Here is a 27,349-nt window from a genome sequence, read left to right as displayed (position 1 = left end):
TAATTCAAATGCATTACATTATTTGACAGAGAAGTTATTAAGACAATACAAAAAGTGGCTTTAGAATCCAATGTATTGTTTATCTGCATATTATTGAACATTAGCCAATCACTGGCCTACAGTTCACAGCAATTGATTTTGCAGTTGTTGGAGTGTTGTCCATTATAAGCATTAATTTTGCGCCCCATGAATCTGTCGAGATCGCACTGAATTAATGTGTTAAACTGACAGCCCTAATAATAATAAAAAGTAACAACTACATTTGAAACCAATGTTTATTAATAAATCAAAAGTATTCTAGATAGTTTTGTGAAAACAGTTAAATAAGTAGTTTGGAAATGAGCTGTCTAATTCAAAACCATGATTAAACTTTTATGATATAGCCTAATTTTATCAACTTAAGAAATAAGGACAGAACTTTGGCTTAACCCATGTAATCGAACCTGTAGCAATTGTGACCAAAATTTAGTTTGAAATTTGAAGGTTCTAAAAAGAGATGTTGACAGGGCAGATTTGATTTCATGTGAAAATTTTTACATGAGTGGTGCAAATAGTCACATGACCAGAGCCATTTAATTCCACTGTGCTCCTCTAATGATTATGTCTGTGTCAAAACTCCACTAAAGGAAGCAAATAAAACCTGTCATGATACACTTACAACTACCATATTTTGTTCATATAATGTTTAAAGTATGTATTATTGATTTATTCATAAGATAACATAATTTTTGAATAGGCGACCGATTGACTCCCATTATAAAATTGCAAATGTCAAAGTATTATTACAATAAATAAAAGTAAAGATAAATATGCAGTTATTCTTGGTTTGTCATTTCCTTTTCCCCCATAATTGCTTGATAGTAAAATATATACTGTATATATATATATATATATATATATATATATATATATATATATATATATATATATATATATATATATACCTATACTTTATTTTTTGCAATTTTCTATTAGGTCCTATTGAGCGACTGAGCAAAATGACTGTCACACACCTACTCTGTATTTTCCCACTGGTTACAGTTGTGACCATGAATAAATATCATACTTTCACTAACTTAAAAACAAAAAAGGCATACAGTTTCTTTAATTGGGTTTTCCAAGGAGTAAAATACATGTGCCTCTCAGTTAAAAAAAAAAAAAAAAAAAAAAAAAGATTAAACGGATTAAATGTTTAAAGCAATAATTTCAAAGGTAATTTCATTGAAGTATATGGCACTTTTGTAGCAGACAGGCCTTAATTTAAAGCAACAGGGCACACTCTTCCAGGAGAAATTCCTGTTGGCATCGAGTGATACAGAAGCACACAAAGCATTTTTAGGCTCCACTGGGTGCCCATCAGCCCACAGCGTGTAGCTCACGTTGTGAACGCTCTTATTGCCGATTTGCCAGTACCACTCTACTGTGAGCAGACTGCGCCGCAGTCCGATCCAGATATCCCCCTCTCTTGCGTTTTTTTGCAGCCACATGGTCATCTCATCCTGGGCCATGTTGTTGGTTGGGCTGACCATTTGGTAACTTCTATTCATGCAGTATTGATGGGACTCAGGCCAGGTCATGAGATTAGTAGCAGCTATAAACTCTACACCTTCTGCCACACAGCCATCATGGTCTATAAGCACGCAAATATACGTTGACACATTTATTCACAATAAATTTTACTTAATTTATATTTTCATCTAACTCAAAGTAGTATGATAGGCTTATACAGTGGCCCTAAATAGTATTTGGACACTTAAAAAAAGATAGCACAAGCACACTTCTCAAACAAAACATTTAGCAAAAAGAAGTTTGTTAGGTTTAAAAACAAAAAAACAAAAAAAACAAAAAAAAAGTATAAAAATGTACTGTTCGAAATTAAGAAATAAAGTATTTGGACTCTTTCTGGTTGTCAAACTCAGTGAAACATCTCCACATTCAATGTGATGAACGACAACTGTCGTTACTCTACACTTTTGAAAATAAAGGTTCTTCATCAGCATGTATGGTTCCATTAAGAATCTTTAACATCCATGGAACCTTCCCATTGCACAAAAGGTTCTTTCTAGTGGAAAAAGGTTCTTTAGACAAGAAAAATGGATATTTTAAGAACCTTTCACTGAAAGATTCTTTGGGGAACCAGAAATGGTTCTTCTATAACATTGTTGCGAAAAACCCTTTTTGGAACTTTTATTTTTAAGAGTGTACTACCTGTGTGAATTTGAGGGGAACTGACTTCATATATCGTCAGCATCCGAAAGCTTAAAATTGCTGCCTTATGAGGCTATATATGGAGTTAGACTGACATCGAGGCTAGGGCTTCACAATTAATCGAAATAAAATCGAAATCACGTTATGGGCAATTATGAAATTTGATTACGATTTAATTAAATAAATAAATAGTCTGCTCACTTCAAAGTTTATCTGTGCTGTTCTATCCAGTATATATTAAGTTAGAGCATTAGTACAGTGTTTTCAGAGCTGTTCTATCTGTAACAGTTCACAACTGTTTGCTTACGTGGGCTAAGCACTTTATTTACATTAATCTGGCGTGTCCTGCATGAAGCAGTTTTTATTATCATCTGCGTTAGCAGCATCTCAGTCTAGACAGGCACAGGTATCATGAGCTGCTGATAAAAATGTAAATGACCAGCATCGGATGATTCGATGAAAAGAAAATTAGAGATAGGTATTAGATGTTAAAATTCTGATTGGAGCATCTGTAAAATTCCTGTTGACTGGGTTTCAAAAACAAATGATGATGATTAGTGGGCTGAGACCCTATCACAAATGGACAAAAACAGGTGTACGGTGGATGGGTGCAATTTGAATATGAAGAAAACAGTCTTTTACACTGTTTATATACTTATTTATTTGTGGGTGAATTGAAAAAAGGGTCTTAGTTTGGCTCTTTTTAAGAGGACTGAAGTGTGAAAACCCCTGTGGCCTTCTGGCAGACATGTGAAAAACATTACCATTTTTATTTTATTTTTTTGTCTATTATAATCGCAGTTCAAATCGCAATCGCAATATATTTCAAAATAATTGCAATATGACTTTTTGTCTAAATCGTGCAGCCCTAATCTAGGCACATCCAAGTGTAATTTGTGCATCCTGTCTATTGAGAAAACTTCATATGGTCAATTTTTAAAAGTAGCATAGATCCTGCCTTCACTGTTTTTGATATCCAAAATCACTGCCTTGTGTAGTCATTGACTGACTGAGCCTTAGATGCCTTAGATGCCTTAGCTTTCGGATGCAGCCATCCACTAAATATCACCTTGGGACCAGATGATAGACGTAATTCTAATAGGAAAACATTTCTGTTAGTGAGTTCTAAGAAGTGGAAGCACCATTTGTTTGCAGATGCAACTTGGTTTGATTTTTTGTTATTAATGCAATAAAATTCATAGATTTGGATGTGGCATAAGTGTCCAAATACATTCTGAGGCCACTGTACTGTATATTAAAGTCAACATGAAATAAAACATTTTCCATTAAAAGAATATTCTGGGTTCAATACAAGTTAAGCTCAATCGACAGCATTTGTGGCATAATGTTGATTACCACAAAAAAATTATTTCGATTCGTCCCTCCTTTTCTTTAAAAAAAAAAAAAAAAAAACGTGAGGCACTGACAATAAAGTGAATGTGGCCAATTTTTGGAGGGTTTAAAAGAAAGAAATGTGAAGTTTATAATTCTATTGGAAAAACTTTACACAGAAAAGGTATGTAAGCAATTTTATCGCACTAAAATCATGTTAACAAAAATATTGTTTATGTCTTGTGTCTATACTTTTGAAACAGTGAGTATTTTAACATTTACGGATTTGCCTCATTCACCTCCATTGTAAGTACCTCACTGTAAACAGATTTTTGCTTTTAATTATTTTTATTTTTATTTTATTTATTTTTTATCCCCTTTTTCTCCCCAATTTGGAATGCCAAATTCCCACTACTTAGTAGGTCCTCGTGGTGGTGGAGGACAAGTCTCAGTTGCCTCCACTTCTGAGACAGTCAATCCATGCATCTTATCACGTGGCTCGTTGTGCATGACACCGCGGAGACTCACAGCATGTGGAGGCTCATGCTACTCTCCGCAATCCACACACAACTTACCAAGCGCCCCATTGAGAGCGAGAACCACTAATCGCGACCACGAGGAGGTTACCCCATGTGAATCTACCCTCCCTAGCAACTGGGACAATTTGGTTGCTTAGGAGACCTGGCTGGAGTCACTCTGCACACCCTGGATTTGAACTCGCAACTCCAGGGGTGGTAGTCAGTGTCAATACTCGCTGAGCTACCCAAGCCCCTCGATTTTTCCTTTTTTTTAAAGAAAAGGAGGGACAAGTCGAAATTAATTTAGTGGTAATCAACCTTATGCCAAGAATGCTGTCGATTGAGCTTAACTTGGATTTAACCTGGGATATTCCTTTAAGAATGTGAATGATTCATCAGTGTGTGCTATTCCTAAGGGAAACATTTAATTACTCGCTCTGCAATGAAATCATGACTTTAATTTTCAAATGAAAAAAAACAAGCTCTATATATTTTTATTTATTGTTATTTTTTTAAACCCTTCGCTCCAACCACCCATCATGAGACATTTTTTTTTCTCATTGGATATCGTGTTTCACAGCAGCATGTCACATGGTGGAAGTAAAATAGTTTAACAAACACCACTTCATGTTGACTTTAATCAATGTCATGATCACAGTCATGGACAAAAAGTATAATTTTACCTGGCTCTTCATTTAAAGGTATAGCTGGGCTTCCATAAACAATTCCGCTCACCATGCTCTCAAACATGTACACTCCGATCTTTGAGGTTGGATGCCAGATGATATGTGTGCCATCAAGGGACACTGATTTTGTGGAGTAATTTGATTTGGGAATGTTTCTCCAGTCAGATGTTGAAAGCAAGCCATTGTCGATATGCACATACTGCTTATCTCTGTCTTCAGCAATCACAAAAGCCTCACCTTGTGTGGAGTTGAACTGTACCAGGAAGCAGGCAGCAAACATGGTAACTGGGATCAGTTCAATAATGATGCCTGGACTGATAAGCCTGAGGGACACCTTGTTTGGTGCAGTAATATAATGGGATTCCATATCAGTGTCTGGGAAGGGTATTAGCTCTGAAGAATTAGACTGAATATGTGTTAGATTCTGATTTTTGACAATAACTTTAGTTGTGGATGAAACATGTAGCCAAGCTGTGTTCATGTTCCTCACTGATGGCACAACAAATTCATTACCCCACATATCCATAGGTAGAATCTGGCTCACCACCATGTTGCATCCACATCTTGTTGTTTCTGCACATGGGTGCGTCAGCAGTAAAGCCACTTTATTACTACAGTATACCATTGTCTCTGATCCATTGCTAGAAAACTGGTAAAGTTCGTAAGGGCTGAGTGTAAAGTTATTGTCTTTCCGACCATTCGTGCTGACACTTTGGACAGAGATGCTGTTTGGTATGTTCATTGCATTGATAATGATCAGCCTGAATGAATCATATCTCCAGCTGTTCTTAGCAACCCGAGTTGACTCCTCAATCAAAGATGCAGTCATTGCAGTGTAATTCAAAGCAGGGATAGAATAACATGTACCGAGATTTGGTGTAGGCTGAACAACATTAGTCTGCACACTATCTCCTCGTTGACTGATCCAAAGCACCACAATGATTTTATTGCTGACAATTTTTACAGACTTTTGGGATGACGTGAAAAAACATCTCTCAACATCCTTTGGAAGATTCAAAATATTAGTCTGCCCTGAATGCAGTCTAAGCTCTCTGTTTATGTCGTTGAAGGTGACCGTGACGATGGTGTCATTATAGAAAGCAGTAATCTTGAGAGCGTTCCAGGAGTCTTGTGGAAAGTAGCAGGCAATGTTCTCAGGAAATGCCGTAATGAATTCTTTGCCAAAGCTCACCACTGATAGCCCTGTCAAATCCAAGTCTATTATTAAAGGCATAGTTCAACCAAAAATGTAAAATTCTATCATTATATATTCACCCTCATGTCATTCCAAACCTATATGACTTTCTGCTGCAGAACAGATGACGAGGAAACCTGTTCATCATACAAAGTGATCATATGTCTTCAAAAGACTTGGAAAATGATGCATGAGCCACACTTTTATGACACTTTTGGGTGCTTTTTTAACCCTTATATTGTGTTCTGGTCAAAACTGTCTGATTTACTTTTTTTCTGAAAACTGTAGTTTATTTCATGCAGTTGGAATATATTCCATGACTTTGTTCACACAGGGCATTTGAACACACACATTTATTTATATATTTATTTATTTAGATCATTTTCATAAACTTTTAGTGGTTTTATTCCACTTTGTTACACCTGTGGTGTTCCCGGTCTAAAGTGACCGGCCATTGGAAATTAATGGATCAGACTACAAATTACAGAAATATTAAGTGTTCAGGAGCATCCCAATCCTTTAGATGAGAACATATGTGGATGTGTGTTGAGTTCCCTTTTGTGCATTGTCTTTCCAAGTACACTCTTTGAGGAATAATTCAAGATCTACTATTCATATTATGTTTGGGCTCATTTGAATTGGAATAGTCTGCTGTAAGTTACGATATGTCATTGTCTATGTTATATGTATGTTTCAGGAAGCAATAAGGAAAAATGCGACCAAAAGACACTCCTGTTTATTATATTTATGTGTGTCAGTGGGAATTTCCTACACTAATACTCATGGCAGTTTGGCTTCTGAATGAAACAAATTTGCTCATTGCATTTTGCTAATTGAGACCTTTCTAACGATATATAACATATGGCTATCTCATCTTTTTTATGTTTTTACCAACTCTGAATATAATTGTTGTGATAACAAATTTGCTAATTATGAGACTAAAACCATTCTAATTTGTCAGAAAATTAAAAAACATTATTTAAGAATTGGTAGGATCAGCTATATGCATTGTAAAGTCCAGATTCTAAGCTTTAAAATGACACCTATTTTGATCAAGCAAGAGGTTATTAATTTATTACATAATTATTTGTTTTATTTTATTTTAATTCGAGCCCAGTATGAGCTCAGTTCAATGAATTCTTCTATCAATAAAAATATATATGTTATATATGTATATATATATATATATATATATGTGTTCAAAAAAGAAGTTGATCATAATTACTTAAAAAAAGAAGTTGACAAAAAGATCTAATACACTATCTTGGGATAATATATGCAATATGAGAGATTTTTTAACAATCTTGGTGGGCCGGTCATTTTTGTCATGGAACACAAAAGGTGTTAGCATAAATGAACACAACACAAGGGTTAAGTGAGTCAGTATCATCTGCTATTGTATTTGGAAATCAGCAATTGTGACATTCTTTAAAATATTTCCTTTTGTGTTTTGCAGAAGAAAGAGAGTCATATGAGTCTATATGAAGGTGAATAAATAATGACAGAATTTTTATTTTTGGGTGAACTTTTAATGCTTTATCTTCAGAGTCTCAAACATTTTCTTTAAGATGCTGTAAGTGATTTTGTGTGTGTGTGTGTGTGTGTGTGTGTGTGTGAAATAACAAGCAGAAAATGTCCCTATTATCTGTCAGATATCACTGAAATAGGTACCGTGAAATATTTCACCTGTCTCTCTGACAGCTCTGAGATCTGTAAACAGATAGGAAAAAACGTCCACACACCGTGGTCATATTCTTTGTTTAGCCAATCAGAAGACTTGATGCACTTTCTGTAAAGAGGGGCCATGTCTAATTCAACAACAAAGTCTAGTGGAAGTTCCAGAACATCTGACATCGCTTACAGCACCTTTAAAAACTGAACTAACATTTGTTTCTCCTTTTTTTCTCCTGTCATAAAATAATTTAAACTCAAATATTTGTATGTCCATTCATTTATTTATTTGGTAAGTAGTCATGTAATATGTAGAATATTGTATAGTCAGTCAGTCATTAATACAAAATAAATAACTTCATCTCAGGGTCCTGGTCATCCTGTCAGGGTTAATTTTGTAAAAATGACAACATGACTATATATTGTTCCCATACTCATTTATTACAGCTCTGGTAATATCAAAAAATAAATGATTAATTTGTTCAAAAATAAATCCCATGTACCTGCAAACTGCTTATATTTAGTAGTTAAAGCACACAATGAGCACTGTCTCCTAACTTACCCTCATGTTTTATTGTAAATGATCATTTGTGTAATTAAATCAGAAAACAATTCATTAAAATTAATGTTAATGTAATAGATGACTTACCTTGACAAAGCAATGACATGAAAAATACAACAGACAGCATCTCTATTTCACTCATTGGTTTTTTGAGACCAGTGCAGTTGATCTGAGCAGTGACAGCTATTAGTTTTGTATCAGTCAAGCTGGAAAAAAATAAATAGACAGAAACAATTTGTAACATAAAGACTGATGGAAAAGGTTGCAAATTACATTCTTCCACATAATGACAAATTCAGATGTCGGTTTTGTGATTTCCGTGGCATAATCTTTAAAGGAATATTTAGAGTCCAATAGAGCTTAAGCTAAATCGACAGCATTTGTGACATAATGTTAATTACTTTACCACAAAAATTTATTTTGACTTGTCACTAATTTTCTTAAAAAATTAAAAAATAAAAAATAAAAAGTTACAGTGAGGCACTTACAGTGGAAGTGAATGTGGCCAATCTGTAAACATTTAAATACATTAAAAGTATGGCCACAAGACGTAAACAACATGCTTGTTAATACAATTTTATTGTGATAAAATCGCTAAACCTTCTCTGTGTTAAGTTAAAATTTGACAACTTTGTTAGCATAACGACGTAATGCTGTAAACCCTGTGATCCTGGAAATTTAGCAGTCCGCTGCAAAAACTATGATTTAAACAACTTTAAAGCTCTTTCAACTCTATATCAACACTATCTTTGCCTTTAAACCATCTAAAAATGGGCCCCATTCACTTCCATTGAGTCCCTCATTGTAACCCAGATTTTTTTTAAAGAAACGAGGGACGAGTCAAAATACCTTTTGTGGTAATCAACATTATTCCAAAAATGCTGTCAATTAAGCTTAACTTGAACTGAACCTGGAATTTAAGTAAAGATTGAATTGATACATGTGATGTACAACACAATTTACACATTTCTACACGTCAACATGCTCAACACAGGCAGTCTACTTAACGTAGGTACATACAGGCAACATAGTCTGTGCTTGGACAATTAAAAAAAAAATAAAATGGAGGGAATTTTGTTTTTGATATATCAAAAAGAGGAATGAGTAATTGAAATGAAGCCCTTAAAACTGCCTTCAGTGATTTTACACTTTTGATCATTTATAAAACAGAAATCTCTGCTCTGCCATTAATTGTGATTTTGAATATAAATATAGATGTGAAATATTTAAATTCCTATAAAGACATGGGGGAAATTTCAATGGATTTTCAACATTTGAAAACCATTTTATTCTACCTTTGAGGAAATATTCCAAAACACTGCAGACATGCATTTATTTGCTTGAACCTATGTTTGTCTATATATATCTTACTGATGTGATGCACATTTATTTCATTATTCTATTCTTCATATCTGAATGCCCAATGACACTTTTGATCTGAAACCAATACATTTGATTTGGACCCTCAGCCTTGAATTAAAATCCCATTCCTATCCATCTTTACCATTCAGATTTGAAACCCTAGATTTCCTTATCATGCAAGTCCATAAACATTCTTCTCAAGTATTTATGTTAATATCTAACATTCAGTTATATTGAACACTACCAAAAAGACTTACCTGATGTGACAAGGCCACTGTTCTTTATCTCTCTGAACAAAATTATCTTCATGTGTGTGTTTTTCCTGCAGTATAAGCCCATTTTGCATTGAAAACACATTATCATCACAGAACTTTGAATAATGAGATGTTGACGCAATGGCATTTTGTCATTTATCACATGCTTCAAATCACAAAACTTCAAAAGGAATAGTATGCACACACTAGGCATGAAAGCTGAAAGTTTATTAACAGTAAACAATTAATATTCAGTGGCCCCAAAAAGTATTTAAAATGTATGAATATCTTTGCATTATATACAATATATATATATATATATATATATATATATATATATATATATATATATATATATATATATATATATATATATATATAACAAAGTGGCATTTATTTTAAAGAAATATAGCACAAATATATATTTCAACTTAGACTGTATGAACATCAAAAACAATAGATACTATTCAAAATCAAATGTGTGGACACTTTCTGGTTGTCAAACTTTGTGGAATATGTCCATAGTCGTCATTTACTCACTCTCATGTCAAACACATTTTGATTGTATAAACACAGCTTAATAGACACATATGTATAAATAAATAAAATAGTTTAATCTAAATGTTTAGAAAATTTTAGAGGTACTTTAATGTGCCAAGAATGGTATGTTTATAAATGTCTTATTGCTTTTTCCAAGTCATTTCCTTCAATAAATTAACTAAATTAAATGATGTAACTAACAATAATTAAATGTATTATTATTATTATTATTATTATTATTATTATTATTATTATTTTGGAAAGATAAAGTGCTAATAATTGCATAGAAATACATGTCTCCAGATTAACAGTGTGAGCATTGTGAATAAGATATACATGTAACAAGATATAGGCCTACATACATTATACATGGTAATAGCAATTTCTTGAGATACATAAAGCCATTATGAACTTCCTGAAAGTACTTGTGAAATAAGCTGAAATCTTTCATTTGTCCATAGATCATAAACAACTCCACATCTATGTGTCTATATATTTACTACAACTAGAACTACTACACTGGTAGCTCAATTAGGTTGGTATATTAACATTAGATTATTTTAATTATGTATACAGTATACACAATTTATACAAAATGCTATCTTGTAATGTCATTGTATTTTTTTACCCTAAAGTTTTAGCAACCACTGTGGCTAGTTCTTACAGACTGAAGTACTTAGCTTTCCTGTAGCAGACAGACTTCAAATTAGTACAGCAACGCACACTTTTCCAATTTATGATGGAATCTGATGGATTTGGGGATGTTGAAGCACACATGCCCTTCACATGATCACCGGGCTCCCCAGTTGCCCACTGCGTGTAGCTCAAGTTGTATATTCTCATGTTACCCTTCTGCCAGTACCAGTCCAATGAGAACAGACTGCACCGCAGTCCAATCCAGAGGTCCTCTTTTATTTCTTGATTATTCAGAAAGTTGCTTATCTGCATTTGGTCCTCCGCGGAGGTTGGACTGAACAGGTCACCTTTTGTTAACATACAGTTTTGATAGGATTGAACCCAGGTCATGGGTGTTTGAATGATTTCAAACCCAGTAGAGTGCAATAAACAGCCAACAGGGTCTACATGCACACAAACATAACACTCAGTTTTTAAGTGGACAAGTTAGATTTTCAGTAGTACAAAGCAATTAAAGGGAAAGTTAACGTAGAAATGAAAAATCTGTCATCATTTACTTACCCTCATGTCGTTTCAAACCTGCATGATTTTCTTTCTTATATGGAACACAAAAGGATAGTTTTTAATGAATATCTTAGTCCATATTTTCAATACAGTAGCAAGACCAAAAAGTATCATAAAAGTAGCCGAATGGTCTCGTGCTTCATATTCCAAATCTTGACGTCCATTGCAGGTTCATGAGCGCTGTGAGAGAAGTTTGTTACAGGAGAACTTGTGCAAAGCACTACAAAACAACTCAAATTCTCGCAGGAATATGTGTGCCATGTGTACGAGCTTCTCTCATAGCGCTCATGATCGCGCAAAAGACTTGGAATTTGACGCACGAGGCTCATGAACTACTTTAATGATACTTTTGGGTCCTTTTGAAACATGATCGCACGGGAAGTTGGAATGTCGCTTCCAAATATTCCAGTACCCTGACATCGGCCCCAAATGCCGAGTTACTGACAAGCACCATCTCCCATTGGCTATCTGTGCATCATTTGAAGTGTGTTTACCTTTTGCTGTGTTGCGACTGGAAGCATATTACATCAGCCGTGTGGGAGACCCAGGTTCTTGTCTAGTGAGGAAACCAGAAAGTAATTGTATATGCATAATCACAATTGCGATTTGAAAAGTAGTGTAGCCTAGCCCAGTGGTTCTCAACTGGTTTTGCTTCGGGACCCAGATTTTACATTGGACATCAAGTGGCAACCCACCATAGTAAAAACCATAACCTGTATTTAATGTCTCCTGTGCCGCATTTTCTTTTATCTTACATAGTTTTGTTAATGGTTTTCAAGTATATAAACTAAATATTTACGGAAGCCTCCAACCAGGAGTAACGGATGGAATAAAAAAGCAGATTCATTTAATTAAATCAATGAGCTCGTGTTTTAGTTGACAGGCTTCAGTTCTTTCGACATATATGATGATGTTGGCAATGAGACTCGTTTACATTTACGGGAGAAAATATTATGTAAAAAACTTACTTCTTCAGCATGAAACCGATCTAACGGTGCACTTTGCTGTGTACTCTGTGTCAAGTTTCAACATATGAAATAGATATTAAAATGAATAAATGTTTATTTTTCCAGCCTGTTGTATTATTTATTTATTTATTGCCCCTTATTCATTTTAGATAGTTATTAAATATTGTTATATATATAGGCTAAATAAGCCATTAATGAAACCTTGTTTTATAACATATAGTATTTCAATGGGGATATCATTTATTACAGCTGACATTTACATGCGCAAACAAGGTTTGAACATCAACCATAACAAGATCAAACTGAAATTCACAGCTTTTTAACACTTCTGTGTACAAATTTGAAGGTTGCTTATTGGATCAATACAAGTAAACGTCATATTATGCGACTATGCATTACTTTACGGAGAGCTTATAACCTACTAGTTAAGTCTTGCCTTAAGAATAGGTGGTGCAAATAAATTAAGCACTGACTTAGTTACAAACTAACTAACAGTTACTAAGCCCTTAGTGTGAACTTTACGTCCCAACTTACGTGAGACCTTACGCAACCCTGCCCAGATCTTGAGCGTGAGTGGTTCGGTTTCACTCGGTTACGTGTGTAATCTCAGCTCCCTGAGACGAAGGGAACGAGACATTGCGTAGTAACGCATATGGGAGTGCCTTCTTACACAACCTAGTTGAACCTCTCTACAATAAGGCAAATTCTAATATTGGCTTTGGTGTTTGAGCCCCGCCTGTTTTGGCCTGAAACTGTCCACACCCTCCTTTCAACTGTCCAGGTGCCGAAAGTCGGGGGTCCATTGCACACCGCCCCCCAACTTGTGTTGGAAGTATCCATGGTCACCACTTTCCACCTGACAACTTGACCCAGCGCAAGGAGCTTTCCATGGTGCTAAAGCAGCTATAGAGCGGTGGGATATAGTGATGCGCATGCGCCCCCGGCTCCAAGCATGTTGTGGCACTCGACGCTTCAGCCAGCACTGAAGAGGTCTCATGTGTAAGAGACCTAATGGATGCCACCTCCATAAATCCAAATGCTTTCTGAAACAGCTTCAGTGGAAGTGTTCTCCCCAGTTTGAACTGAGACAGACACTGTAGAATGGCCTGAACGCGCACACTCATGAGGTGCACGCACACGCGGAGTCGAGGCAGACTCCCAAAAAGGAGATTTTTTGGCTGGGGGAGAGCGTGCTCTTCACCCAGTTTACATTGCGGCCCAAGCTGTTTAGATGCTGAAGCAGTAAGTTCTGTGCTGACATAACAGAGTCTCTGATTGCACCAATAACAGCCAATCGTCGAGGTAGTTCAAGATGCGTACGCTGATCAGTCTCAGAGGGGCGAGAACCACATCAATGCACTTCGTGAATGTGCAAGGAGCCAGAGACTATCCGAAGGGCAGGACTTTGTATTGATATGCTGTTCCCTCGAACGTGAATCTCAAAAACATCCTGTGATGTCGAACAATTTGGATATGAAAGTACACATCCTTCAGATCTATCGACGCAAACCAATCGTGTAGGTGTACATGCGATAAGATCCGTTTCTGAGCAATCATTTTGAATGGGCGCTTTATGAGTGCGCGATCTGCAGAACGCAGCTGCTTGACTGCATCCGGACTGCAAGAACCACTCATCAAGGCGAGACAGCCCAGGTTCCTCTGGGGGAGACTGTAACGATTGGCTGCTGGCAATGACGAAGATGATGAAATAAAGAATCCAAGTGCAAATTTATTAATAAACGTGAAAACCAAAAACCCTAACTATAAACGTGAAACATAAACATGAACTTTACTATAATCATGACTTGACATAAACTACACATAGCATGACACGTTACCAAACACACATACAATAATTGAATCAGAACAAGGGCAATTCGTGAGCAAAGTGACTTGAGACTCATGTCCTCACAGTGAGGACAGTCTGTCTCCATGAGAGCTGACTCTGCATGGCCCAGACAGAAAACGCAGCTCTCATGCTGGTCTGACGGCGGGATGCGTCTCTCACACAATGAACACTTACGGAATGACATCTTGAAAAATACGTGAACACATAAGTGGCACTTTTAGATATATAAATATTTAAATAAATATATATTTACATTTATATCACACAAATTACAATTGCTTTTAAAGGATACGGAGAATCAGGATGCTGAGGCCTGTTCACCAGCGAAGCGGCGAGGAAGATTCCGCCTGCTGACTCATGTGTATCGATGGCGAAGTTAGAGGGCTTCTAGACAAGAGATGATCGCTGTCTTGAAGGAAGAAATTCTGAGGAAATGGTGTTTGTGCACTGTCTGTTTTTATAGCTGACAGTTTAGTGCCAAAACAGGCGGGGCTCAAACACCATAGCCAATATTAGAATACTGGCATTATTGTAGAGAGGTTTCAACTAGGTCATGTAAGAAGGCACTCCCATAAGCGTTACTACGTAATGTTTAGTGTACTGAGTCATAAGGGAACCAAAATTTGGCTCATTGCGTTGCAGATGCCTTTATCGCGTATAAAGCGCTGAACACGAGATTATCATCACATTTGCCTTGGCAGCTCTAAATTTCACTTAGGCAGCCGCCGAAAGATGTTCAGTGGGAGAACCATGGCATGTTCCTTCCCTGCTGTCCGCGACCCAGTCTGAGCAGACCTGCAACCCACTTTTGGTTCAAGACCCACCAGTTGAGAAACCTTGGTCTAGCGCTTACAGCGTATGCCTACATATCTTTCTAATGAGTTTTCGTATGCTCACCTAAAATCAATGAAGGCACCTATGGCTGTCAGAACAAACGAATAGTCTTGCAACCAATCAGAACATTTGTTTCAGGCATAACAGGGTATTTGTTAACAAATCATACTTTCCGTTTCAGTAAAGGGTGGGACATTCCTATAGTGAAATGCTAAGAAGTTCACAGATTGCCCAGATCTTCAGTCACCACTTCACCACTGGGTTCCATTTTCCCTCTAAAATTAAATTTGTACTAAACTGACAGTAAGCTTTATGGTTGGAGTTTTGGTTTGGGGGTAGAGTTCATAAATTTGCACTGTATTACATCCTTAACAGCTAAAAACAACTTGCTTTACAACTCACTTTTGACACCCCTATGTGGGCAGTTTGCAAAAACACTTCCCACTTCGTCCACTGGGGTCAGTGCTTTGAATTTCCGTGAGCACAGATCGAGTTAAGATCAAGAAAAGTCAGCTTGCTGTTTCCGAATTGACAGTGCGATCAGTCTGCTTTAAGCACTATCCACTGCCATAGGCCTTATTCACGGTAGCACCATCTTTAATTTTTGTTGGGAATGACAACAAGGCATATCTTTAATGGGTTGTGCTGTTTTGGATCATACTACTGACAGAAAAAAGCATTGAAAATCTTTTTTAAAAATTTGGTAGACATAAAAAACTTCAAAAAAAATTTGATGTAATCTATGAACTTTATACAGCTTTATACAGTGCATTTCATTGAAGAGATGGTAAGTCTGTCCCTCACAGCCTCATTTTCATTACCGTCAAAAATCAAATATGGCGCTACTATGAATAAAATCTATTGTACTGAAAAGACAGACCGTGTTATTTATTAAAACATCTACTTTTGTGTTCTGCTTAAGAAAGTAAGTCATACAGGTTTGGAACAATATTAGGTTTAGTGTACTGTATTATGACAGAATTTTATTTTATGTGAACTACTTTAATACACAGTGGCCCCAAAATGTATGTGCACACTTTCAACACTTAAAATGTATGAATATCTTGCATTATATAACAAACTGTCAAATCAAGTGGCATTTATTTTAAAGAAATATAGCACAAACACACTTTTCAAGCAAAACATTTCACCAAAATAAGTGTCAAATCATGAAACAATAGATAATCTATTCAAAATTAAGTATTTGTAGACTTTCAGTTTGTCAAACTTTTGTGGAATTTGAGGGAAACTGACTTTATACATTCACTAAAAATTACTTTTGGCCAGTTGGTTAAAACTGATTGCAAAAATGGCTCAGAAATGTGAAGTTAGTTCAAAGAAAAGGTCTAGCAATAAATGCATACATTTTTAAATGTCCCTCGTTTTCTTTAAAAACAAAAGCAAAAATCAAGATTACAGTGAGGCACTTACACTGGAAGTGAATGGGGCCAATTTTTGGATGGTTTAAAGGCAGAAATCTGAAGATTCTAATTTTATAAAAGCACTTACATTAATTCATTTGTTAAAACTCATAATACTTAAACTGTACCGTTGTTTAAATCGTCATTTTTACAATGGTTTTAGTGTTTACGGTGTTAAGTTGTCATGGCAACAAATTTGTAAAATTGAATATAACTTTACACAGAAAAGGTTAGTAAGTAATCTTATCATACTAAAATCACGTTAACACGCATATTTTTTACATCTTGCGACTATACTTTTGAAATAGTAACTCACGGATTGGCCCGATTCACATCCATTGCAAGTCTTTCACTGTAACCCAGATTTAGCTTTTCTTGAAAGAAAAAGAGGGACAAGTCCAAATAAATTTTTGTGGTAATCAACATTATGCAGCAAAAATGCTGTCCACTGAGCTTAACTTGTATTGGACCCTGTATATTCCTTTATTGTAAATGTCCAACAGTGTCTCGATGCTTTTTGGGGCCACTGTATTTGTGTTGATGTAAGAATAATACACTAAACATTTAAAAATGAACAATAATGAGAACATATCATTATCACACCATTATCATGTGATTAAAAAACAAACGAACAAACAAAAATATGTTGTTTACCTGGCTGCATCTTCAAAGCTATAGCTGGGCCTCCATAAAGAATTCCACTCCTCATCCTCTCAAACATGTACACTCCAATTCTTGAGGATGAATGCCAGATGACGTGTTCACCGTCAAGGATCACGGAGACAGAGGAGTACTGTGTTTGGGCGATGGGGCTCCAATCAGTGGATGAAAGCAAACTGCTGTCTATGTGCACATTATCCTTGTAGGCTGTTTCAGCTATCACCAAGACCTCACCTTGTGTCGAACTGATCTGCACCAGGTAACAAGCATGAAACATGTATAGTGGGATCAGTTCAATAAAGAGGCCTGGACTGATAATTCGAAGGGAAACAGCATCAGAGGCGAAGATGTATTGGGAATTTGACTGCACAGATGGGATGGACAAGAGATTTGAGGGATAGGGTGCAAAATTAGTGGGTTCTAGATTCGCACCACTCAGTTGAATGTTCATTGCTGATGTCACATGTAGCCAAGTTTTGCTCATGTGCACTACTGAGGGCACCAAAAACAAATTACTCCACTGGAGATCTGGACGAAGTTGGTTCACCACCATGTTGCACCTGCAACTTGCTGTTTCTACACATGGGTGGGTAAGCAGTACAGCCACTCTATAATCAGCTACTATGGCAATTTCTGAACCATTGATAGGAAGTTGCACAAGGCCATTAGGATTAAGTATGATTTCCGTGTACTGAAACTGTTGTCGTTGAATTATTACATGGTTATTTACATCTTCTGAGTTTATAATGACTAGCCTGAATAAACTGTTTTTCTTGCTGATATTTTCACCCATTTCATTGAAGGTAGAAATCATCTCACTGTAATTCAGAGAGGGGATAGTGTAAATTGTACCAAGATTTTGTAAAGGCTGAACAACATTAGTCTGCACACTATCTCCTCGATGACTGACTGACAGCACTACAATGTAATCTGAACTGTTTATTATGACGGACCTGTAGGATTGACCGAATTGATATTGCTCAACATTTAGGGTCACAATTGTAGTGTCTCCTGATTGCAGTGTGTTAGTGAACATTAATGTGTGACTCAAGTACACGTCCACTGAAGTGTCATTATAGAGGGCGGTGATTTTTAGATAATTTGATGGAATAAATGGATAGTAGAAGGCAATGTTCTCTGGGAATGCCGTGATGAAGTAATACCCATAGTCGCTCCATGACTGCCCTGTCAAATCAAGAGTTGTTAATATCATCAATAATTTAACCACACACATTGTTTCTTTCCCAGCCAACTGAACATCAGGCCTTATTAGCCTGAAAACTCTTCTTCCACGTAACACATGTGACCCCAAAAGTATTTGGATACTTAAGCTTCATGTAAATGTTAATTTCTTTTTCATTATATAAAAAATATCTAACCAAGTGGCATTTATTTTTAACATAGCACAAACACAATTTTCAGCAAAACATTTCACACACAAAAAAGACTGTAAACAGTTTAAATAGTAATAAAAGAACAATTAATATACTGTTCAAAATAAAGACAAGAAGGATTTGGACACATTCTGGCAATCAAATGTTTTGTGGAGCATGTCCTTAGTAAGGTGTAATGTGGGAAAATACACCTATGGAGGACACCTGTGTGAGCCGACATTATATCCGCTAAATAAAACTGGGACTTTGAACACACTTACTGAGAGGAAGCAAAATATAGTATAATGAGTAAGTAGCCATTCACAAACGATGTGATCTTTTGTTAGAAAAAGCTAGACAGAGCGCAACAGCATGTAGTGTTTTTCAAAGATAAGTTACTTTCAACTAGCCACAGTGGAATTTTCAGTGTCAAAACAATTTAAAGGGATAGTTCACCCAAAAACAAAAATTCTCTCATCATTTACTCACCCTCATGAAATCCCAGATGTGCATGACTTTCTTTCTGCTGTAGAAGATAAACAAAGATTTTTCTCAGCTCTTTAGGTCTATACAATGCAAGTGAATGGTGACCAGAATTCCAAAAGCTCCAAAAAATAGTCAGCATCAAAGTAATTCATAAGACTCCAGTGGTTTAATCAATGTCTTCTGAAACGATCCAGTTAGTTTTGTGTGAGAACAGACTAAAACGTAACTCCTTTTTCACTGTACATCTTGATATTGCAACCTCTAGGCACAATCATGATTTCAAGCTCGATTACACTTGTGCTTGAGGCATGCGCAGAGCGCTAGATGGCGCTATAGGAAGTGTAATTGAGCTTGAAATTTTGATCGTCAAGGAGAATGATGTCAACATGTACAGTGAAAAGGGAGTTATATTTTGGTCTGTTCTCACCCAAAACCAACTGGATTGGTTAAGAAGACATTGATTAAACCACTGGAATCTTATGGGTTACTTTTATGCTGCCTTTATCTCCTTTTTGGAGCTTTTGGAGTTCTGGTCACCATTTACTTGCATTATATGGACCTACAGAGCTCAGATATTCTTCTAAAAAATGTTGTGTTCAGCAGAAGAAACAAAGTCATACACATCTGCACTGAAATAAAATATTTTGTGGTGTAGTAAATATAGCAGAAAAGATTAAGTCCTTTCTACATTTAATAAGTTAGTGTAAGCATGAACTTGAAAATATTAAGTAAATTCTACATTCAAACATTTACAAATGAATGCTCTAGCTTTTAAGTAAATATTATTTATGATTGTTTGTTATTTTTACAATGTGTCATCATGTATTAATCCTAAAGTAGAAAACTTTTACATATTTACTTGATAATTTGAGTAAATTTCACTGGTAAATAAAATAAGTACATTTTACTTAACTTTTCAAAACTGGTGTTCCCAGCATGTACTGAGATTGAATAATTAACGTGTTGCATGGTTTCACTCTGCAAATTTATTTACCATATAATTGTTTTTATTGTTAATATTGTTAGTTCGTCTTGTAACTTCTTGTTTTGTGTGGTCTTAAGTTCATTTTCTACTCAAAATTACCCATTAATGATCAAATAAATTATCTGTTGATTGTCACTGTCATGGTGTTTTGTGTACCAAGTGTTGAAGTCTGTGTGTGCAACTTTATATCTTGTTTCTATCGCCAGTAATGTAAGTTGATGTGGTCTCATAGACTACATAGCATGTGTTAAGTTTCCCTGTGGATGACTCCCGTATCTCATGTGGTATATGATTAAACATGTTTGTAAGGAAAATTCTAAATATTACATGTTCTAATGTTTATTTCAATTTTAGTACGTTTATTTAAGCACCATATATATCATATTTGAAGTAATAGTTACTGAATTTACAAAAAATGTTTAAGTTAAATTTACTCACTTTATTCGATTAGTAGATTTTACTTAGAAAAACAGCTTGCAAAAACTTGCGAAATAAAAATTAAGTAAATCTTACTGGTTAATTTTTTCTGTGTGGGATGGATGTGGGTGAGTAAATAATGAGAGAATTTTCATTTTTGGTTGAACTAACCCTTTAAGATCAATCGACAGTATTTGTGGCATAAGGTTGATTACATAAAAAAATATTTTTGACTTTCGAAGTAAAAGTCACAGTTATAGTAAGAAACTTATACAGTACAATGAAAGTGAAAGGGACCAGTCCATGATCTTTAAAATACACAATGTTTCAAAAGTACAGCCAAAAGACTTAAACAATATACAGTATGTGTTATCATGATTTTAGTGTGATAAAATCAGGGATTTTATGGCATTACAGTGTTTATCAGATTACAGGGTCTTCCAGCATTATGTTGCCATGTAAACAGAGTAGTAATTAAAAGTGCTTTACTTTCTACTTTTATTTTTTAAATAAACATGGACCAGGTGGAACTTTTTGTTGTGGTAATCAACATTATGTCACAAGGGTTGTCAAATGAGCATAAGTATATATATTTATAAATAAACAGTTGGCATATATATATACTCTATAGTTGGCACTTATATAATGCAAAGAAATTCATTTCAAAAGTGTCCTAATACTTTTTGGGACCACTGTATGCGTGAAATGGCTTGATCTATTAAGAAAGTTAATGAAACATGCTTACCTTGGCCAAACATTGCTGCGACCAACAGAATAATCAACATGATTTCTTGTCCTTGTGACACCAATATATTATGCAGTGTTGCTGAATGCAGTCACCAAACTGGCTGACTGTATGGTCATCTGCAAAGCAAATGACCATTAAGGATTAAGACAATCTGGAATGTGTTATTTATTTACAACAACAACAACAATATATATATATATATACAGTACTGTGCAAAAGTCTTTGAAATATGTTTCACAAAAGCATTTGTCTTAAGATGGTTATTTATATCTTCAGCTTTATTTTGTCAGTAGGAAATATAAATGTTAGACTCCCAAACATTCCTTTTGCAAATAGAAAAGATTACAATAGAAGAACAGGGAGCACTGCAACAGATGTCAGTCTGAGATTACATAAAGAGACAGAAGCAATTGAGACAGCCTAAATAGATAGAAGAACTGTGTTGAATTCTCCAAGAAGCTTGGAACATCCTATCTGCCAACAACCAAGAAAAACTGTGTCCAGGTGTACCTAGGAGAATTGATTTAACTTTTTTATGTTTACTGGACTTTGTGTGACATTAAATGATAAATGAAAACTATTTATTTCATTATTTTTGAAGACATCCTCACTATGCAACATGTTTCACAAGTGCCTAAAACTTTTGCACAGTACTGCATATATAATTCTTGTTGCACTCTACTCTGTCTTGGATACAATTATTCTGATGCAATTGAAACTTTGTAATGCAGCACTTTTTGTACTACTGTCTCCTTAAGATGAATCACTTATTATGTATTATTCCTCTTTTGTAAGTTGCTTTGGATAAAAGCATCTGCCAAATGAATAAATGTAAATGTAATGTACACTTATGAATGGTTTGCATTTACACCATTGTGATGTGGACATTTTATGATCTCTGTCTCTACAAAAAAAAATAAAATAAAATAAATAAATTCTACTTTTTAACTCAATAGGCAGAGTGACATATGCATCTGTTTTCATAACAGTAAAACTGTAGTAACATACTAGAGGTTGAAGTAGAATTCTGTAATAACACATTCAGTGTTCAACCTTTCTGTTTATTTTTTTCTTTGTTTTGTTTTACTTTCTCATCAGGATCTACATAGAAAACCTAAGAAACAAGGCTCAGTACGGATTCGGTTGTCAAGTTACTTGTACAGTCAGGCTAAATGTGAAATTTATGACCACATGAGCAAAGAACAGGATTCATATTGTGAAGCTGAAGACCATTCTCATTAAAAGCTGTTTGTTCTTGGCCGCATAAAATAGAAGGGCATTGTATTAAGATAAAAAAAAATAAAAAATAAATCAAATAATAATAATGTAAACATTTTGTGAACAGTTTCAAATATAACACATTATACTATTTGGATTAATATAAGACATACTATTGGGATTGTAAAATAATGATTCATATAGAAATACTGTTGGACTCAAATCTAAATAAACTAAGACAAGGAACTATCTTTTGATTATTTTCAGCTATGCAACTTGTTTCCAGTGTTCAGGAATAGAAAGAATCTTATACGATGGGTTTGAGTAATTTCATCAATAAAATTCAAGAATTATTGTAAATACTTACAGGGTTTTAACTAATTCTTAGTTTAAGAATTATTTAAGAATGACTTAAGTATACCTGGAATTTCACCATACAATTTTGTTAATTTTCTTGAAGACTAACAAAACACAGGGTACACTATGATAACATTTCAAACATAATGCAAAAGCATCATTTAGCTGCAATTTGTATTTCCAAAGTAATTTTTTCAAAATTTAGTACTTTTACAATTGGATCATTTTTTTTAATTTTATTATTATTATTTTATTATTATTATTATTTACTTAAAATGTTTTTTATAATTCAGTTCAATCTTGATGTATTAATAGTAAATCACTCTCTCAAAAAATTGTATACATAAATAAGTAGCAATACATATATATTCTTACCTGATCAGCGTAATCACAACCCTCCTTCTCACTGAAGCAAATCGGCTCTGCGTCGTTGTTTTATTAACAGCAAAGTATATTTGTCATTCAAAATGCATGCTCTTTGCACAACTTTGCATATGATGCTTTAGACCTACAAGCCTTAAAAAAAAAAAACATCACATGAGCCAATTTTATTTTCCACGGTGGCAAACAGGGATTGAAAATGAAGGGGAGCGCTCTGCATCCACAACTATATAACTATAATTAGTTTATAATTAGTCCATTTAACACTTAAAATCTAGTTGAATTATCTGAGCTCAAGTCAACCATCATGCTATAGTTAACTAACCCACTCATATCCAAATGTGCTAACGTTATTTTAAGTCTTGCAAGACACTGATGAGATGTCTTTGCGAAGGTGGGAAATTATAGCAGAGATGAAAATTATGGAGTGTAATGCAAATTAATTCAATTAACTTCATATATGTTAAACCAAATACTGTACATCATGTCATTAATGGCCAGGGATGGAATCATTTATTCCTTCCTGGTTTAATTACTGTGCTAAAGTTGTTACACTTTATCAGTTTTTCTCTTCTAAATGTGAATGACCATAGTTGGCTTAAGTGTTAGACACATTATGTAATGACTGATTAATAAAATAAGCAGAGGGTACAACGGGGATAAAGGCACACCTTAAGGAAAATGTGCTTTTTTCTGGTCATAAAATGTATCAAGATAGAAAGAATGTATTTCTTTTCATTGAATGCTGATAGAGCAACATCATTCGTGTGAAAAGAAATAATAACAGAAGATCGTTGTGATTAAAAGTTTTTTAAAAAAGGTGGTGAGGGAGCCTTTTACCCCATACCTGGGGTAAAAGGCCCCATGGGGTGTTTTATTGATATTGTGTAGATATACAGTAAGGGCAAATGTTAAAGGGCAAAATTTGGCAACTAATGCAAATAAATTTGAGACAGCTAGATGCATTTTTGAGTATCCAATTAAGATAATACTAACTCAAAATAACAACTTCATAAAAGGGTGCACAATTTCCTGTTAATTTCAAACACATTTGTATCATCTGTATTTTATAAACAAAATCAATCTCCATTGTGATTGGATCAGTTAATATGAGCCCACTTTGAACATTTATAAGGAACAAATCTATTCCCCCCACTTAAAAATAAATAAATAAATAAATAAATATGTGTTTTATGGGGCCTTTAGCCCCTGCAACAGGGGGGCTTTTTACCCCAAATACTATAATTTCACTTATTGGACAGTAATTAAAAAACTTTTGATTTAATGACCTTGAACAAAATGATAAACAAGTATTTTATCTCAAAATAAATGTGATCATTTCAGGGATTCTTATTAGCTACATAAATTTTGCCTCAAAGTCAAACTTTATCAGGAATCAGGATTTTTTTTTTTTTTTTTTTTGCAGTGCACAGTGACAAACAGGTGTTTAGGACATTGCAGTGGTAGTTTTTGTTGCAATTTAGTGTTTTGGGAAAAATTTAAATCAAAGGAGCCTTTTACCACTTAGATCCACTTAAACGGAGAGTTAGTAGGTCTATTAGTCGTTTTTTAATAAATAAATACACAAAAAAAATTATATATTTTATATATATACATACACACTGTAAATCCTGTAAAAAACAGTAAACTACTAGCAGCTGTGGTTGCCAGCACTATACTGTAAAAATACGGTGTGTCACCATTCTTGAAATTAACAGTAAGATACTGTTTTTGACAGCTACAGTATACAACTGCAATTTAGCAGCATATAGCTGTTAAAATACATACTGTCTACTGTTGTTGAAATTAACAGCTATGTTCCCAGCTTGCACTGCAGCATGAAGAATTTACTTTATTCTGACATTTTTTTTTTTTTTTTTTTTTTTTGTAGTCTAAGTTACTTGTATTTTAATGTTCAGCTTTTACTCTTTTACGTAAAAGTATGTTTGTTAACTGTCACCATTGTTGCGTTTTGTATGCCGAGAGTAGATATCCGTGTGTGTCTTGTTAACAACTCCTGTTATGCTGTAAGTTCATCAAAAACATCAAACACTCAGTTTGATATCATTTTGCTGAAATAACCTTTACTGTTTGTGTTTGTGTATTGCATCACTATTTCCACATATAGTGTCATTTGCAAGATAGGATCAGATATTCAGTATGACCTTAGGTTTTGTCTTCCAATTAGCACAGTGCAACAACTTGTCTTTTACTTAAACACAAATTGAGTGGCTAGAAGAACATAATATAATAATGAAGAAGGTCCAAGGTGCCAGCTCAAGAGAACACTAATCACCATAATGGTGACTTCAAATAAAACACAACTACTGATAACAAAACAACAACACTAATTAAACTAAGCCTTCTATTAAGTCTGAATAAAAACTTTTGTACATGTTTTTTGTTTTGTTTTTGTTTTTAATTTTTGTAGCCCCAATGCATTGCCAAAGCATACATACTTATTTTAACGCAAAGGCTTATGGGTATTTCACCATTATAACCCACAATGCAGTGCTATACTGTTATTTTACTGTGTACAGGTTGTTGTTGTGTTTTGTTTTTCATAATAAATACACTGTTCAATCCTGGCAAAATTGTACATTTAATATGTACAGTGCTTCAAAGGTTGATTTTTTATTTTTTTATTTGACTTCTCATTAGACAGACAAGTGAAGGCTGATGTGAGATGATAAAGAACAGAGGAGTTGGTCAGAAGCATCATGAACATTAACCATGTGCCACAAACAAACAAATTCATTGGGGGGGGGTGTACGTTTCAGAATGTCACTGTAGCTTTCACCAAGATGATATCACGATTTTAAATGTTCATTTTCCCCTAATGCCTTGCATAGAACAGCTATTTACCGTAAAGCTAGTCACTTCACAGTGAGCCTGTTCTTGATCTCCCAGAATGCAACATTTTAACAGCAAACTACTGTATTTAAGAATCACAGTAGATTGCTGTAGGAATTTGGCTGTAAATTTACAGTAATTTTTTACAGTGTGTATATATATATAAAATTAAGAGACCACTGCAAAATTATCAGTTTCTCTGTATTTACTATTTATAGGTATGTGTTTGAGTAAAATGTTTGAGTAAAATGAACATTTTTGTTTTATTCTATAAAGTACTGACAACATTTCTCCCAAATTCCAAATAAAAATGTTGTCATTTAGAGCATTAATTTGCAGAAAATGACAACTGGTCAAAATAACAAAGATGCAGTGTTTTCAGACCTTGAATAATGCAAAGAAATCAAGTTCATATTCATTTTTAAGAACACAATACTGTTTTAACTTAGGAAGAGTTCAGAAATCAATATTTGGTGGAATAACTCTGATTTTTCAATCACAGATTTCATGTGTCTTGGCATGCTCTCTACTTTCACATTGCTGTTGGGTGACATTATGCCACTCCAGGCGCAAAAATTCAAGCAGCTCGGCTTTTTTTTTTTTTGATGGCTTGTAACCATCCATCTTCCTTCTGATCAAATTCCAGAGGTTTTCAATTGGGTTCAGGTCTTGAGATTGGGCTGGCCATAACAGGGTCTGAAAATCAGGATTATTCCACCAGATATTGATTTCTGAACTCTTCCTAAGTTAAAACATTAGTATTGTGTTCTTTAAAAATTAATATGAACTTGTTTTCATTGCATTATTCGAGGTCTGAAAACACTGTATCTTTTTTTGTTATTTTGACCAGGTGTCGTTTTCTGCAAATAAATGCTCTAAATGACAATATTTTTATTATAATATTGAACATTTATTAAATAAAATTTTAAGCTTTTAGAAACAAGTCTGCAATATGAACAAGTATAAAAAAAGAATGTTTCATGAATACTTTCTGAAAGCATTTCGTTTGGCTATAGAAAACTCTGGCAGTGATTAAAGTTATGGTCATTCATATTGAATAGAAGACAATATGAACTTTAAGCTGTCCATTCAGTGTTAGAGCTGTAATGTAGTTTAAAGTATATATATTTATATATATAATTTATTATATTAATAAATAAAAGCAATACTTGGCTAACTATATTTAAAGGAATGGATTATAGGCTTAAAAAATATTTTAAAAGGGCAATGGACAAAAGGATCACGTAAGAAAACGGTTTTATTGCAATATT

At 34.5% G+C, this 27,349-nt stretch overlaps 1 protein-coding gene across 2 annotated transcripts; it reads right to left on the bottom strand.

The window, feature by feature from the left end:
• Positions 1 to 10,164: 10,164 nt before the first annotated feature.
• On the bottom strand, positions 10,165 to 23,244 carry LOC127454622 (uncharacterized). Of its 2 annotated transcripts, none has more exons than XM_051721947.1 (4): positions 23,220 to 23,244; positions 21,267 to 21,385; positions 17,255 to 18,445; positions 10,165 to 11,407 (listed from the first exon to the last, which is right to left on the bottom strand). In XM_051721947.1, the coding sequence occupies exons 2-4, from the start codon at positions 21,304 to 21,306 to the stop codon at positions 10,989 to 10,991; spliced, it is 1,650 nt and encodes a 549-aa protein (XP_051577907.1). In that variant the 5' UTR covers positions 21,307 to 21,385; positions 23,220 to 23,244; the 3' UTR covers positions 10,165 to 10,988. The 2 variants fall into 2 exon arrangements, with proteins under 2 accessions (XP_051577907.1, XP_051577908.1); XM_051721948.1 differs by lacking the exon at positions 10,165 to 11,407 and adding an exon at positions 11,414 to 12,084.
• Positions 23,245 to 27,349: the final 4,105 nt, after the last annotated feature.

The sequence above is a fragment of the Myxocyprinus asiaticus genome, chromosome 16 (assembly GCF_019703515.2).
Source record: "Myxocyprinus asiaticus isolate MX2 ecotype Aquarium Trade chromosome 16, UBuf_Myxa_2, whole genome shotgun sequence".
Lineage (NCBI taxonomy): Eukaryota > Metazoa > Chordata > Actinopteri > Cypriniformes > Catostomidae > Myxocyprinus > Myxocyprinus asiaticus.
Note: the sequence above shows the minus strand (reverse complement) of the source record. Positions and strands in the feature narration are given on the sequence as shown.

Coding starts and splice junctions, on each gene's coding strand:
- LOC127454622 (XM_051721947.1), bottom strand. CDS start 21,306: ATGTTGATTATTCTGTTGGTCGCAGCAATGTTTGGCCAAG. Junction 18,446..21,266: donor CGCAGCAATGTTTGGCCAAG/GTAAGCATGTTT, acceptor TTGATTTGACAG/GGCAGTCATGGAGCGACTAT. Junction 11,408..17,254: donor AGCTTTGAAGATGCAGCCAG/GTAAACAACATA, acceptor GTGTGCATGTAG/ACCCTGTTGGCTGTTTATTG.